Source organism: Rattus rattus, chromosome 2, assembly GCF_011064425.1.
Source record: "Rattus rattus isolate New Zealand chromosome 2, Rrattus_CSIRO_v1, whole genome shotgun sequence".
Taxonomy (NCBI): Eukaryota; Metazoa; Chordata; class Mammalia; order Rodentia; family Muridae; genus Rattus; species Rattus rattus.
The window spans coordinates 198,938,619-198,954,072 of NC_046155.1; the positions used below are offsets into that span (position 1 = coordinate 198,938,619).

General features: G+C 45.6%; 1 protein-coding gene across 1 annotated transcript in view; it reads left to right on the forward strand.

Annotated features, from left to right (window-relative positions):
* Window positions 1-14,537, forward strand: part of Mthfd1l (methylenetetrahydrofolate dehydrogenase (NADP+ dependent) 1 like) — a 189,494-nt gene extending 174,957 nt beyond the window's left edge. Inside the window, exons 27-28 of the mRNA XM_032894796.1 lie at window positions 7,121-7,240; window positions 14,078-14,537. Coding sequence (XP_032750687.1) covers window positions 7,121-7,210 — 90 coding nt within the window. The 3' untranslated portion in view covers window positions 7,211-7,240; window positions 14,078-14,537. The remainder of the gene's footprint in view (window positions 1-7,120; window positions 7,241-14,077) is intronic.
* The last annotated feature ends 917 nt before the right edge of the window (window positions 14,538-15,454 follow it).

Below are 15,454 nucleotides of genomic sequence, written 5' to 3' on the forward strand. Positions count from 1 at the left end.
TTGATCCTCCTCTTCTATGTTAGAAAGCAGTAGATGAAACCTGGATCTGCAAAGCAGAGTAAGTATAGGAAGAGGAAGGTTTCTTAGTTAAGGTTCCATTGCTGTGAAGAGGCTCCATGACTGCGGCAACACTTATGAAGGACAACATCAAATTGGGGCTGGCTTACAATGTCAGGGGTTTAGTCCGTTATCGTCATGCTGGGAAGCATGGCAGCATCCGGATGCACACATTGCTGGGAAAGGAACTGAGACTTCTACATCTGAATCGGCAGGCATCAGGAAGAGAGAGAGAGCCCCTGTATCTTTTATGTATGCAAGCAAATCATTGAGGTGTTTTCCAGCCAGTGATCTGGGGAAAGTTGTGGGGGTGGGCAATGTTGACATTCCCCCTATGATGTACAAGGGTTGGAGATGGTAAAAACACTACCGTCATTCCATCCCGAGGAGGCCAAGGTAGGAAGACCGTTAGTTCAAAGCCAGCCTGGGCTAGATGGTAAGATCCTATATCTATTTAAAAAATTGAAACAAAGCAAGTAAATCAGTCCCAGACCCAGACTGGTATCTTGAAAAGTAGGCTGTATGGCAATGCAGACCACCTACATCTTTGACAGTTAAGACGGGCTATTGGTGGTCCAATGTGTCTGATCCAGCATGTGTCGGCTAGCCAAGTTTCTGGTTGGTAGACATGGTCTGAGGTCTCCCACCTCTCTTTCTCTTCGTCTCCACCAGACTTACATGCACACACACCCTTGGCTCCATGAGCAGGCAGAGCATCAAGGACAATTCAATACCATGAACCTTCTCTCCATCCTCCTGTTAAGTCTGTCAATTTAGCAGCTTTCTAAATCTCTATGGAGGAACTTTGCTCAGTCTAGAGGAGAAATGGAGGAAGAAAATGAGAGAGAGAGAGACATTAAACTGCTGAGGAGCTGTGCCTTCCTGGTACAGTGCTTGCCTGACATGTGTGAGGCCCTAAGTTTAGCACAGCATAGGGGAAAAATAGTAAACTTCTAGCAGAAACAATCTCCCTTCCTCCCTCCCTCCCAGCTCCCGCTCTCCCCTTCCCTCAAAGGATAGTGTTTTGGTTACCAAGAGGATCTCTATTACTATTTCAAGGGAGGCACTCTTCAGAAACCTGTTATTAAATCCGTTTGTGTCCCTAGAGTTGGCAGAGAGTCTCAGGGCATGCCACCTGCAGATCAAATGGCTGGTGACTGAGTTCAGTGCCAAATGGCAAAAAAGACCCACAAAGGTGGGTGGCAGAGGCACCTCCACTCTGGGCCTGCGTATAGCGCTCACCTGGGCAGCTCAGTTTAAGATCACACATTGTCTGATTTATAATTCTACTTCTCTGTCTTGATCAGGGCTGTCCCCACCAGCTTAGATATTTTGTATCTTGGTTCTTGAGTTTACTCTAAGGTTTGACTGTGGTAACTTGAAACTATGAAAAGTAAGGAGTTGGGAGCTAGATCCCTGCTGAGATCGACTTTCACATAGCAAGGAAGTTTTCGGGAAATGTCTCAATGAGCTCTATTGCTCTATTTGTCCTGTAAAAGGAATGCAGTCATGGACCAGGTTTCCTTCTGCGTTTCCTATGTCTGTCTCTACTATAATTAACAGTCTTGTTGTCATTTGTGTGTATGTGTGTATGCGAGGGAGGAGAGAGAGATAGTAAGGAGCACACATGTTATCACATGAGGTGGAGGTCAGAAGTCAACCTTCATATGGTCCAGGGATAAAACTTAAGTCATCAGGCCAGCACAGTAGGGCAGATACTTTTCTACCTGCTGGGCTGTCTCTCTAGCTGCTTATTTCTTATTTCAACACAGGAAATAAAATAACATGGAATGCCTAGATGGGGCCTACTCTGGCCTTAGCTCACCCTAACTTTAAAGTCGAGTCCATAATATAGACACTGTCACACTGCACTTACAAATCACTAATGAAGGCTCAGTGAGCTAACTGCTCAGGGGCCACGCCCCTTCCTGTGACGCAGAAATCCTGATCTGGTTCCCATAGTTACCCGCCCCTCAGACTGTCTATTCATCTAAAACCAAGGTCCTTGCAGATCCCCCTGGCTGGTACCAGGAACATGATACAACCGTAGAGACCATCACCACATCTATGTCCACATATAGAAGGGGATGGGGGAAAGTCTATCAGCCTCCACCTACCTCAGGGCTCTGAGTAGTTCAGGAATGATGCTCATGCTGGCATAGGGAAAGGCCAAAGGGGTCTCTGTAGCAATGGGGGTTGGGGGAAAGAGCTACATGTGAATGGCTTACCGCTGTGTACTGGTGATCTCTGTGGATCTCCTAGGGAATGGACAGAATACAGCACGTGAGCAATGAAGAAGCAGTGTGTGTGTGTGTGTGTGTGTGTGTGTGTGTGTGTGTGTGTGTGTGTGTGTGTGTGTGTCCTTGCCTTAGAACTGTCATCCTTAGGCTTTGCTAACCCTCTAGAGTCAGAAGGCAAAGCAGCCTCAACTATAATGGTAATTCCTCAGCCTCCCAAAAAGGCTGTGTGTAGCCGTAATTTGGGGAGGGAGTCAAACCCAGGGCCTAGAGTAAGCTAGCCAGGGAAGCACACCACTGAGCCACATCCCCAGCCAGAAAATTATAACTGAGTGTGTAGGTAACTCTTCAGTGAGGTCATGTAAGCGAGAACTGGTTACAGACTTCTCTAAACGGTATCAATAATCCATGTTTAACCTAAAATAGTAACAGGAACTGAGTGGTTTCTGGGTAGTTTCTCTATGCATACCACTTTAGAAATGTTTTTTTTTTTTCTCCATCTTTATTAACTTGGGTATTTCTTATTTACATTTCAATTGTTATTACCTTTCCGGGTTTCCAGGTCAACATCCCCCTAACCCCTCCCTCTCCCCTTCTATAAGGGTGTTTCCCTCCCCATCCTCCCCCCATTACCACCCTCCCCCCAACAATCACGTTCCCTGGGGGTTCAGTCTTAGCAGGACCAAGGGCTTCCCCTTTCACTGGTGCTCTTACTAGGCTATTCATTGCTACCTATGAGGTTGGAGCCCAGGGTCAGTCCATGTATAGTCTTTGGGTAGTGGCTTAGTCCCTGGAAGCTCTGATTGGTTGGCATTGTTGTTCATATGGAGTCTCAAGCCCCTTCAAGCTCTTTCAGTCCTTTCTCTGATTCCTTCAACTAGAAATGTTTTCTATTCATAAGGTAGTCTCGGGGTTGGGGATTTAGCTCAGTGGTAGAGCGCTTGCCTAGCAAGCAGAAGGCCCTGGGTTCGGTCCTCAGCTCCGGAAAAAAGAGAAAAAAAAAGAAAAAAAGAAGGTAGTCTCTACTCCATGCTGGGACGCTTTTCTAAAGATGACCTTTGTTAAGCTTCTGGCCCTATTGTAAGCTAACACTATTCTCTTGTTGGGGAGAAGGAGGATGGTAATTTTCTGACAAGGTCTCTCCATGTAGTCCTGGCTGTCCTAGAACTTGCTATGTAGATGGAGCTGGCCTCAGACTCACAGAAATCCACCTGCTTCCTGAGGGCTGGGATTAAAGGCATGGACCACTATTCCTGGCTGCTAACACCATTCTAAAATGGCCATTAAATTTGAAAAGGAATCAAGACTAAAACTATAACTTCCTTCCCAGGTCTTACTCCAGGCAGAGATGCCCTTCTGTTTCTCTCTCTTTTTTTTTTTTTTTAAGATTTATTTTTTTATTTTTATTTATATGAGTACACTGCAGCTGTCTTCAGACACACCAGAAGAGGACATCAGATCTCATTACAGATGGTTGTGAGCCATCATGTGGTTGCTGGGAATCGAACTGAGGACCTCTGGAAGAGCAGTCAGTGCCCTTAACCATGAGCCATCTCTCCAGTCCTCCGTTTCACAACATCTTATCTTTTTCCCTAGTAGATCATATTTGCCAAGGAGTGAGCCCATTGGAATTATATATAGAATGGGCCCATGGTATTGTTCCTCTCTCTCTACTTCTCTTATTTAGAAAGCACCCCCCACCTCATTACCAATTTAATCTCCATGACAATCAAATTTCAGAATTAGACATGTGAAATAGGGGCCCACATGTGGGGGTGCCCATGTGTAATCCCAGCACTCAGGCTCATGTGGTTTCCCCCATGTTTGTGAGTTGAGCAGAGTGCAGTCTCTGGTGAAGCCTTGCCAATTTCGTCTGCTCAGGGGTTTTCAGTGCCCTGAGCAATTATGTATGCATCTTGTCTGCATGTATGACTGTGCACCATGTACATGCCTGGTGTCCGTAGAGGCCAGAAGAGGGCATTAGCTCCCCTGGAACTGGAGCTATAGACAGTTATGAGTCACCCAGATCTTCAGACTTAGTAAGTGCCTTTACCACTGAGCCATTCCACCAGTCCTAACATATATTTCTAAACATCGTTGATAGAAAGGGTGATTCCTTATGGTTAGAAAAAAAATTGGGAGATTAATCATAGTTAAAATCAAGGTCATGAGAAAAAAAGTTTTTTTTTCTTCAACCTTTGCACAAGAATCTATTAATGTGGCATGACAAGCCCAGAGATTTAATGGCTCCTCGTTTATTTTAAATGAGACAGCATACAATTAGCACAGAGCCCCACTGACCCCAGGCCTGTGGCCAGAGGTCAATTCCCAGGTGCTCTTTCTTCTGTAGTGCTGTGTGGAATCTAGTCTAGGAGCTACACCCTGATGACCATTTGTTACTGATGGAGAATTTGGTACAAGAGTCACAGTCTTAGTTAACATAACTCCATATCATTCTTCCTCAGCACGGAAGCTCTTGCTCTGAGGGTTCTTGTCTGCTGTCCCTTATCCCAAATAAGTAGCCTCGATTCTCAGAAGCGATTACTGCATCGTTGGAAAGGAATGCGGAAATTTTGCCATTCCATTCATGTCTCTCCTGCTTAAATAAGCTGAAAACAGAAGAAAGACTTCTCTCGCTTCCTGACGCTTAATATCTTGGCTAGTTTTATGTCCCAATATTGTGACAGAACTTAGAATGAGAAGACACGTGTCTACCCTCCTTTCAATAGAGTAACACAGTAGTAACCAGAGAAACCTTGATTCCATGCTAGGAGCATGCCTTTTAAGAAGGTAAGCTTTAAAATACAGCAGGGCCCCAGCACTAAGTCAGGTGCCAGAGTCTACATTTAGTTCATTGTTTGAGATCCAGAGTGTCACTGCCCACCCATGTGTGACAAAGGGGGCCTTATCCCCAGCTGTGCTCAGGGGTCTTTGTAGCTGTGATCCTCCTGCACTGCAATCCTATGCAATTCTATGTACCTACCACCATGTGTCGGGCCTTCTCCTTGCCCTGCCTCAGCCTCCACACTCCAGGACCTGCAGGGCAGAGAGTGGTCAGTGAGAACTGCAGGGCATGCCCATGGGCACCCCACCTGGCCAGCAGATAAAGGAGATTGGCACTGAGATATTAAGCTCTTCTGAGCTGAAGGAGTCACCAAAAAGGACTGTGGGCATCATGTGAACCATGGTTTCTATGCCATAGTATGTATCTGTCTCGCTGGGAACTTGCTATGGTCCCAAGCGCCCATGCGGCAGGTCTGTGACTTTGAGTTTCCACCACACTCCTGCTACTGCTGCTGCTCCACCATAGCCCTGGCTGACTGGAAAGAGTCTATAATCAGAGAAGGGAATGAGAGAAGGGAGCAGCGGGTTAGAACTACATTCTACTTTAGTTCTCTGCAGAGAATTGTTGTGGGATGGGAAGAAGCAGAGCCACTCTGCAGGCCAGTGCTAGCCCATCACTGCTTCATCTTATCAAGAGTGTCTGGGGACAGGCAAGGTATCTGCAGGACACAGAAGTCAATCTGGCCTCTGAAGAGCCAGAAACCGGGTTCCTCTGCTGATGGATGGGCAGATGCAACTGGAAGATGGATGCCTGTCAAGCACCGCAGGGGAGCCTGAATCCTTGAGTCTTGGCAGTGCAGATCTTGGGAGCAGTGTGTTAATATGGTAACCTGTGTGCTCTTCTCAGACACTGGGGCCTTCCAACACGGGACCAGGCACCCTTGATTCAGCAAAGCAGTAAAGAACCAGACTCTGCCCTCAGCTAGCCATGTCCACGAGTGCTTCCCTTGGTAATTGGCCTCTCACTTTGCTGGACATGGACCTGTGATCTGAGGACTTGGGGGATAGTCACAGGATGATCGTGAGTTCAAAATCAGCCTGGGCCACATGAAACTCTATTTGAAAAAAAAAAGCAAAAAAGATAGATAGATAGATAGATAGATAGATAGATAGATAGATAGATAGATAGATAGATAGATAGATAGTTGGATGGATGGATGGATGGATGGATGGATGGATGGATGGATGGATGGACGGATGGACAGACGGACGGACGGATAGATAGATGGTCAGATGAAGGCAAGTATCAATGTCAGAAGGCTCTAGAAGGTGGCTCAAGCTGGCTGTCATCCATGTAAAACACACAGTACCATTCCAAGGCAGTGATAGGGAAACGAGTAACGTGTCTAGGAAAGTCCAGAGGCCGTGTGGTACTTGCTACCTTAGCAACCTTGACCACGTAACTTAACTTCTCTAGATCTCACTACCTCCCCTGTGTACCATGGAAATAAGAAAAATACCTCTTCAAGGTGTTGAGAGAGTAAAATGGGTAACCCCCTCAGCTCTATGCCCAGTGCTAACCATAACAACACAGGAGTTCGTGTTGGAAGGAAAAGTAGATGCCTGTTAACGAAGGACTGGGCCTGGCCTCTACTACAGTCTGCAGGCTTTTGCTTTGATGAAAATACATGCATGGGGCTTAGTGAGGAGGCAAGACTAGCCCCAGCAGAGGGGCTGGTCTTGGGTTCTATATTGCAAATTAGACAAGCTTCGAAAACCATTGGTGGCTGCTCTGTGCTTGTGGGACCTCAGGGGATGGTGAACAAGCTACATTCAGGGGGAGGTGACGTGCTTTCTGTCTATATTTGACTTCTTTGCAGAGTGTGAAATCAGGGGCAGGCCAACAGGGACGCCCGTGTCCATAACATAATGTTATATGTGACTGTCATGAATTGCATGGTTGGTTTGTGTCAAGTGGACTGTAACATGATGAATCACTTCGTGAACTCTGCTCATGCACAGTGTTTTGTTTTCTCTTCCAGATGAGCACAATGCCAGGTCTGCCCACCCGACCCTGCTTTTACGATATAGACCTTGACACAGAAACAGAGAAAGTTAAAGGCTTGTTCTAATGGAATCGAACTCTCACAGGACTGGGCCAGGTGAGCTACTGTGGTTTGGGTCTTGTTGTCAACTCAAATGATAGCTTAGGCCATTTTTCTCGGGTTTGTTATAAATGTGTAAATTGTTTCCTAGGTCACTACATGTTCATTCCTTTTTTTTTTTTTTTTTTTTTTTTTTTTTTTTTCTTTTTTTTGAGCTGGGGACCGAACCCAGGGCCTTGTGCTTGCTAGGCAAGCGCTCTACCACTGAGCTAAATCCCCAACCCCTACATGTTCATTCCTAATAACTGCCTGTGACTTGGGTTCCCTCCCAAGCGCAGACATGCCCTCTGTGTACCTGGATTGAATCCTATAGAAGTTGGATCGTGAATGTAAACTTGAGTGGGGTGGCTCTGGTTGTAACAATGGCGGGTATCCACCTTCTTTTAAAACTGACTTCTACCTTATTACCCCACGCCTGGGTACAAAGTTACAGTTGTGTTAGGAAAATCTTGGGTTCCTTTCCCAGGGCTGCAATAACAAAGTACCACAGCCTGGGTAGAACAGAGCTGTGACTTGCTGTCCTATAGGCTAGAAGTTCAGGGTCAAGGTATCAGTTGAGCAGGCACCCTATACCCTCTGAAGGGTGTCATGGCATAGTCACCACTGTGTACTTGTGTCCCTACTGTTTCTCTCTAACATGTCTGCCTATGGTTACTGGTTTCCTGAGCCCTTCCCTTGTCCTTTTTAGTTTGTATGTATATGTGGTGTAACTGCTGGTTGTTTTCTAAGAGATTTGAGTTTTTGAGATGAGGTCTCAATAGCTCAGGCTGGCCTTGAACTCATGATCCATCCCCCTGCCCTACTCTCCCAAGTGCGATGCTTACAAGTACCCACCACCACACCTAGCTCTTTGTCTTCTTCTAAGGATCCCAGGTAAATCAGATTCAGGCTCTGTAAGATTTTGGAGGAGGGGAAGACAAGGTTTCTCTGTGTAGCCCCAGAACTCTGTAGATCAGGCTGGTCTCAAACTCAGAGAGGCCCACCAGCCTCTGCCTCCCTAGTACTGAGATGAAAAACATGAACCACCACCATGGGCTTTAAAGACATCTTAACTTGATCATTCTGCCAAAGACCCTGTCTCCGAATGCAGTCTGTCACTGTCACAGGTGCCCGGGGATAGTGCTCCCACATACCTTTGGAGGAACATAATTCAGCTCTTGACTGGTTGGGACTCTGCTGCCTCTGGAAAGACACATACAGATGGACACAGGTCTTGAGAAAATGACTATACTTCTAATCTGCCTGCAACTCCCAAACAGAAGTTGTGAAGGCTTGTAGCTCCCTTGATACCCCTAGATCAATGTATCCTCACTGTATTCCCAGACCCCAGTCTCCACCCCTCCACCCCAAACGTTCAACTCCATGCCTTAGCCTAGAAGCCCCTTTTCTTGGCATCAAACCCTGTTCTGGGCCTTTGGGTGGGTTTCTTTGACCTAAATACCCTCAACACTTGTGTGTTGGGACCCTAAGTGCGAACTAAGATTTCTTCTCCTTTGATTGCAGCTAACAGTTTTATGGGGTTGAGGGAAGCTCATGCTTATGGAAATGAGAGGACAACCTCTGAGATCCTCCTCAGGAGTTATCTAGAATCTTGCTACTGTGTACTCTCCTACTGACCTACAGCTTGCCTGAAGGCCAGGAAGCCCCGGGGTTACAAACACATATCACTATATCTGGAAATTGTAGGTTCTGGGAATCGAACTCAGACCCTCATGCTTGCAAAGCAAGGACATTACTAATTGAGTCATATCCCAAGTCTCCTTGCTGTTTCGAAGTTAGGGAGGTTCCTTATTTGATTTTAGGGGTTTTTTTCTATATGATTTTTTTTTTTTTTTAGTTAAATTAATGATGATCTGGACTCTGGTGCAAAAGATAAGTGAGGAACCACTTAAATGGCCTCGTATAGAACTGAGGTGTGGAAATGCTGTGAGAAGGACGTAGGTGCCTGTGCATGTGTTCATGCATGCGTGCATGCATTGCTGAGAAGTGGGAGCCATTGTGACACTCAGCCATGTAGCATATCTTCTTCATCTTCCCAGGATGCTGGGAAAAGAAAACCAAGAAGAAAATCAGATGAGTAGTTTAACAAAGGGATCCATGAACTTAACCTTTGGTAACAGTGCTATTTTTGGTCTTTTGTTGCGGCTCTCATCTCCCAGCGAGGCCTTGGGAAAATAACAGTATTGTTTTAGACCACAAGTTGAACTTTTCACTAATTAATTTCTTTTCGTGTCAAGAATCCTATATATGGCATATCTGCCATTTGTCTCCAGAACAAGTATGTGCAAATCTCTCATCTCTAATGAATATTTTTTCAGACTTTTGACCAGTTTTCATCTGTTCTCCAAGTGGGCCATATGAGCCCAGTTATACTTTAATTATTGTGGTTAAGACTGAGATAATGTCAGGGATGCTATACCAGTGCGTACACCTAAGTAAATGTCTACCTATACCTTCCCTGGCAAGCATCCTTCCAGATTTTTCGCTGGAGATGAAGCAATCCAGGAATAGCCACACAAGCTTTAGTTAGCCCTAGCACTTTGACAGTGGAGGTAAGAGGGTCAGGATTTCAAGGTCATCATCTTGGCTATGTAGTGAGTTCTAGGTCACCCTGAGCTACACAAACCCTATCTTAGAAATAAGTAAGGAGCTGGAGGGATAGCTCAACAGAGGTCCTAAGTTTGGTTCTCAGCACCCATATCAGAGGGGATGAAAAAACACTTGTAATCTAACTCCAAAGGTCTACTGCCCTCTCGTGGATGGGATGGATGGACAGATGGACAGATGAACACACACACGCACACACACACACGAATCTTAAATTACGTAATTAAAATGGATCAGGGGTCTTTGGGAGTGATCTTCTGGCATATCAGACTGCTCTCAGCACCTCGCACTGCTGGTCTTAGCACAGCAGGTGTTGTCCCAGTAAATCAGAGGCTTCAGGAAGATCCATTCTCTCCACATGGTCACAGAGGGATGGTGCCTGAGGGCAGTCTGCATCCCCAGTGCTTAATCACCAGCATGTTACTGTTTCGCTACCCCAGTCAACTAGTGTAGGGATCCAGCCAGTGAGGTATTGTGTTTCAGGGCTGTGACAACACAGACCCAGAGAGATCAACACACCGCACAGCTACCAGCCACAGAAGCCAAGGTCCAACCCAGGTTAGCCAGCTCACACAGTGTGACACAGTCCTTACACCCCATCCCTACATGAGCTTAGGCCCATTCCAAAAGGTGGTATCAGCTGGTGAATAAGTGTTGGCTGTTTTTATAAAATAACAGAAGATAAGCATGTGGGTATTCAACCCAAAACTCTCGAGTTTATCAACACTCGGGGTAAAAGGGACCTCAGTGTAGGGGACAGCCTCTTACCTCATCCTCTACTTAAATGGCATTGCTTCTCATCTATCTGACACTGAATGTGAAATGACTAAATACAATTCTAGGCATGCTGGGCAGTAGGTCAAAACCCATCATCATTTGACACTGCTGGAACAATTGAAAAGGGAACTGGTGGCCTCAGATAAAAGCTTTTTACAAAAAAACCACTCCTCCTTGGCTCCTGTAGACATTTCTGTTTTCCGCGACTCTCTGATGTGGCTGGCAGTCCAGAACCTCTTCTATCAATATGCAGAGAGGGCTATGGCCGGTGAAGACGCATAAATAAAAGTGTTGGACTATGTTCCAGCATCAGAAATATACACGCTTTGCCTTGTCAGATTTTAGTGGCACGGCAACATAGTGTTGATCATTCTGAAAGCCTCAGCTGCAGCAAGGCACAGCGCGGTCACCGTCCTTGCAGTGGGCCCTTGCACCTGTGCCCCACTTGGGAACAAGGGATGCTAATGACTACTTTTGCTTCCTCCCCTTTCACACCCTTCCTGCCTCCCTCACTTTCCTTCCAGGAGACATCTGAGACTGAATGTGAACGTGAGATCCCAGGAGTCCCCAGGACTTGAGCTCAGCCACCTCCCTTTGTCCCAAGACTTCCCTGTAGCTCTTTTGCTATTGTTAGCATGAGCCATGACTCATTCTTTTGGATGTCACTAAATAGAAATCTTTCAAATAAGGTTTGGCCTCATGAAAATTATCCCGTGCTTCAGTGTTTTGCTACAAGGTGTTTGTGTTTCGTGGAGAGGGGTGCTGTGCTCCCTTCTATCCATCTGGGTTCTCATTCTCCACCTTAATCATATTTCTGAGCCTCCAAACGATCTGTACAAGAAAGTCCAACAACTTACTGAAGAACCAAGGCCGCCAACCCTCCAACCTGCTGTGCAATGTTTTCTGTACTGGGAGCCACTATGGTCCCATTGTAGATGCTGGTATGTTGCCAGAAGTCTCTTTTCTAGACTTGCACCTGTAGAAAGAAATACCATCTCAGCTCATTTCTTCCCTAATTTGCCTTTAGGGAGGAGAACTTCCAAGATACTCACTGATCAGAAATTACTTGAGTCAGGTGGCCACATGCATGCCTTCCCATGGACAAACCTGATCAACCCTAACTCCCATATCAAAGGGGAGCCCACAGTAACACCTCAGCCCTATGATTTGGGTTTTGGAAATTTATCTTTTTGCTCCACCACTACATTAAGCACACATGTATTCTTTTCCCTCTTCCAGGAAGTCCAAGGAAATAGTAGCCCTCACTACTTAATCCTTTCTGGCATCTGATAACTATTGTGACTGAGTCTTCCATATCTGGGTTAGGTACCAACTGTGACCTTCTTAACTCCCCTTAAGAGGAACCTTGGGGCACAATACACTTACTGAAATGCTATATTCATAAATATTGGACTGGGCATGTAGCTCTATAGTAGACCACTTGCCCAGCATAAGCAAGGCCCCAGGCTCCATCTCAACATCACAGGTGCAGATTATTTCATATATTCCTCTTCTAAAGTATGTTCCCAGTGGGAAAACTACAAGGTGTTTCTCCTTATAGAATTATTCTTATAATGATTTTTTGTTGTTGGTTTTGTCTTGTTTTTCAAGGCAGGGTTTCTCTGTCTAATAGCCCTGGCTGTCTTAGAACCGGATTTGTAGGCCAGGCTGACCTCAAACTCACAAAAATCCTCCCACGTGCTGGGATTAAAGGCGTGCACTGCCACATCGGGCTAATAATAATTCATTCTACATTCATTCTACATGAATGAATAGTAATTCATTTCTACATTTTCATTAAATTTTACATTTTCACCTTAGCCCTCTTATGTTTCCATCTATGATTAGACTTCTGTGGGGCCATTGCAGATGCTGTAGTGCATGCCTGTCATCCACATCTTGGGGAGGCTGAGGCAGGAAGGTTGCAAGTTCAAACCTGGGTTAACATTGCTCCCAGGTTTCACAAAAGAAACGTGAAAACACAGACTCTTCTATACCCAAACCATAGGGCACAAGGGCAGTGGCTTAGCCAGCCAATCTTCCAGTCCACACCTCAGCAAACAATTCTTACAGTGCTGAAGGTATTCCCAGCCCAGAAACAGGCCCCTTTGCCCAGCCATGCCTTCCCTCCTCAGGATTCTCTGGTCACTGCAGTGAGGCTGCTGTGTCCCTGGGTGAAGAGCCAGGGCCTGCACCAGACAGCCCTCTTCACGTGACGTGTTTTCTTTCCGTTCATGGTTGTTATACTTGCTGTGTTTCTGTTTTCTGTTTACTTGCCTGACTTGGTCTCTGGTGTTGGGGGGTATTTGAAGTTCTGGCCTCCTCTCCATCACTGTCTTCTGTCTTTAAGCTGCCTGGGCATCTCCCTGTCTCCAGACTGTGCAGCTATCTGTGGGAGGCAAATCTACCCGGTTTCAGCAGAGTGAACTCTCTTGGCCCGCAAATAAATCCCTCCGCATGTAAACTCAGATGAAAGGCTACATACTGGCGTTTACATTTTTCCTGGAGTGGGAGCATGTTTTCTTCTGGGACTTGGTTGTTTTGCTTGGTTATTGTTTTTCAGATATAGTCTGGTCACTTTCTCTTTCTAAAAGATCGCAGAGAACTGGGCATGTGGAACATGTCTGAAATGACACAGCTTCAGAGGTGGAGGCAGGGGAATTGGGATGACAGCGTAGACTGTAGCAGCTTCAGGGAGAGCCCGAGTTAAGTGAAACCCTATCAAAAAAAAAAAAAAAAAAAGATAAATGAATACACTTTAAAAAGTTAGAGGATTTAAGTTCTGCTGAAAGTTATAACATTGAGAAAAGGCAACAGATCATCCAAGTCCTGCTTCTATTAACTCCCATGTATCCCATGTGTAGTCTTAGAACTTGCTCTCTATGCTCTCCGCATTGAACAGGAGCAGAAATCCAAAGCAACCAGATTGTTACTCTAAAACCTGTAACAGTCAGTCCCTGGATCCTGCATAATATACAGATCCAAAATCTGCAACTCATAGAAACTGTGGAATGTCTGGGAAAGTGAAGAGGCTGCCTTGTGAGATGACACTGATGTGGTTGTGGAGCGCTACCTCCGAGTCTCACTGTGTCTTTGTGTGGGGGTCCACTTATATGTGCATTTATCCACGCAAGTGGACGTGGAGTAGAAGACTACTTCTGGTCTTGTTCTTCGGCTGATATACTAGTTTTTTGACACAGTCTCTTACTGAATTAGACAACTTAGTAGGCAAGGCTGGCTGGCGAGGGAACTCCAGGGACCCATGCGCATCTGCCCTGATTCTCATTTCCCACACAGAAAACAGCTCACACACGAATCCCAGCCTCGACTTGTGAATGCAGCCCTTTCTCCACTCTTGGATTTTTCTTTAAAACCACAACACAAATATGAATTTAACACCAGAGGAAGAGGCAACTTGACTTTGATACTTTTTCTCCTCCTGTTTTTCAGAGTCTTCAAACAAAAAGGTCTCTCCTTGCCTTTTTGCTGCAGTTGGAGAAGAAAATGAATTTTGAAATCTGCTTGTTATGCAATGCTGGAGAAATCCTGAGACAGGCCAAAGACCGCTTTCCTCATGCAAGATGAATTCTGCTTCCAGCCAAGCGGTGTTCAACAGAGGGACCTGCACCACATCTGGAAGGAGCAAAGTTACTCTCAGTTCCGATAGCGTTTACACCATTTCTGCTGCTTTTACTTTAGAAAGTTTATTTTATGGAGGCTAGGGGAGTGCAGGAGTGTGAACTAAAAACTAATGTTTCCTTCTGTGGGGTTTCCTCTTTCAGCTTTTTAGCTCTCCCTTCCCTCACCTGTGTTGGATGGGAGGCCAGGCCTCAGGTTGCACTGTCCAGCACTGTGCTGCCAAGCCAGTTTTTGTCTTTGAACTGGAAATAAAAGTATTTCTAGAAAACCACCCTAGCAATGTCCAGCGAGTCAGACCACTCAACAGATGTCACTGTCCTTGTGAAGCGGTGGGGTTGTCACGTGGCACATTTGTGGAGGAGATTGCAAGTGCATTTGGAGCTTTATAAATGACGAGAAAACAATCATGTTGAGAAAAATGTCAAGGCAGCTGAGACTGTGGAAGGCTGGCTGGTCTCTTGGAACAAGGTACACTACCTCTCCACAATGACTGTCGGGTCTCAGTGAAGTCGCTTTACCTAACCGAGCTTGTGAGTTTCTTCCACTCTGAATGAATCTCAATGGCCATTCAACTTTCTAAGCCCACAAGGGTAGGAGAGTGCCTCTTAAAGGTCAGGTGTTTGGCAAATGTTTTTCCTTTGGCCCAAATGAATGCAAAACAGGGAACGTTCTATGACCCGTTCCCTACTTTTTGACCCTTCCTTGTTCCTCTCATTTCCCCTCTTACAATGATATAAAATTATGTAAAACTTAAAACAAAACCAAGGATTCAGAAACAAACAATAAGTAATTGTCCTCAAAGCAATATAAGTAAAATTGTCACCATAAATATCCTAAATATCCCCGGGCACATCCTGCGGGATCCTTCCTGTATCCCTTTACGATACCCATTCCAGTGACCCTGCTCAGCTCATAATGTGTCTTTATGTACCAGTTTTGCTTATTTCAAAACACTGTTTGAAAACCAAAAGGCCCATTCAGTCAGTGCCTTTCCCAAGTAATTTTGCTTAGCGATTCTAAGGTGTCCTTCCATGTCTCTGCCCTTTTTTTGGGGAGCCCACCTCTCCAGAGTCACATTTACCCTGTATTCTCAATAGCTGCACCCATGTGATAATAAGTTCTCTACAGAATGCACCCAGAAAACAGCAGCTCATGGTGAGCTCATGTTTAAGGAGTCCCGGTCACAGC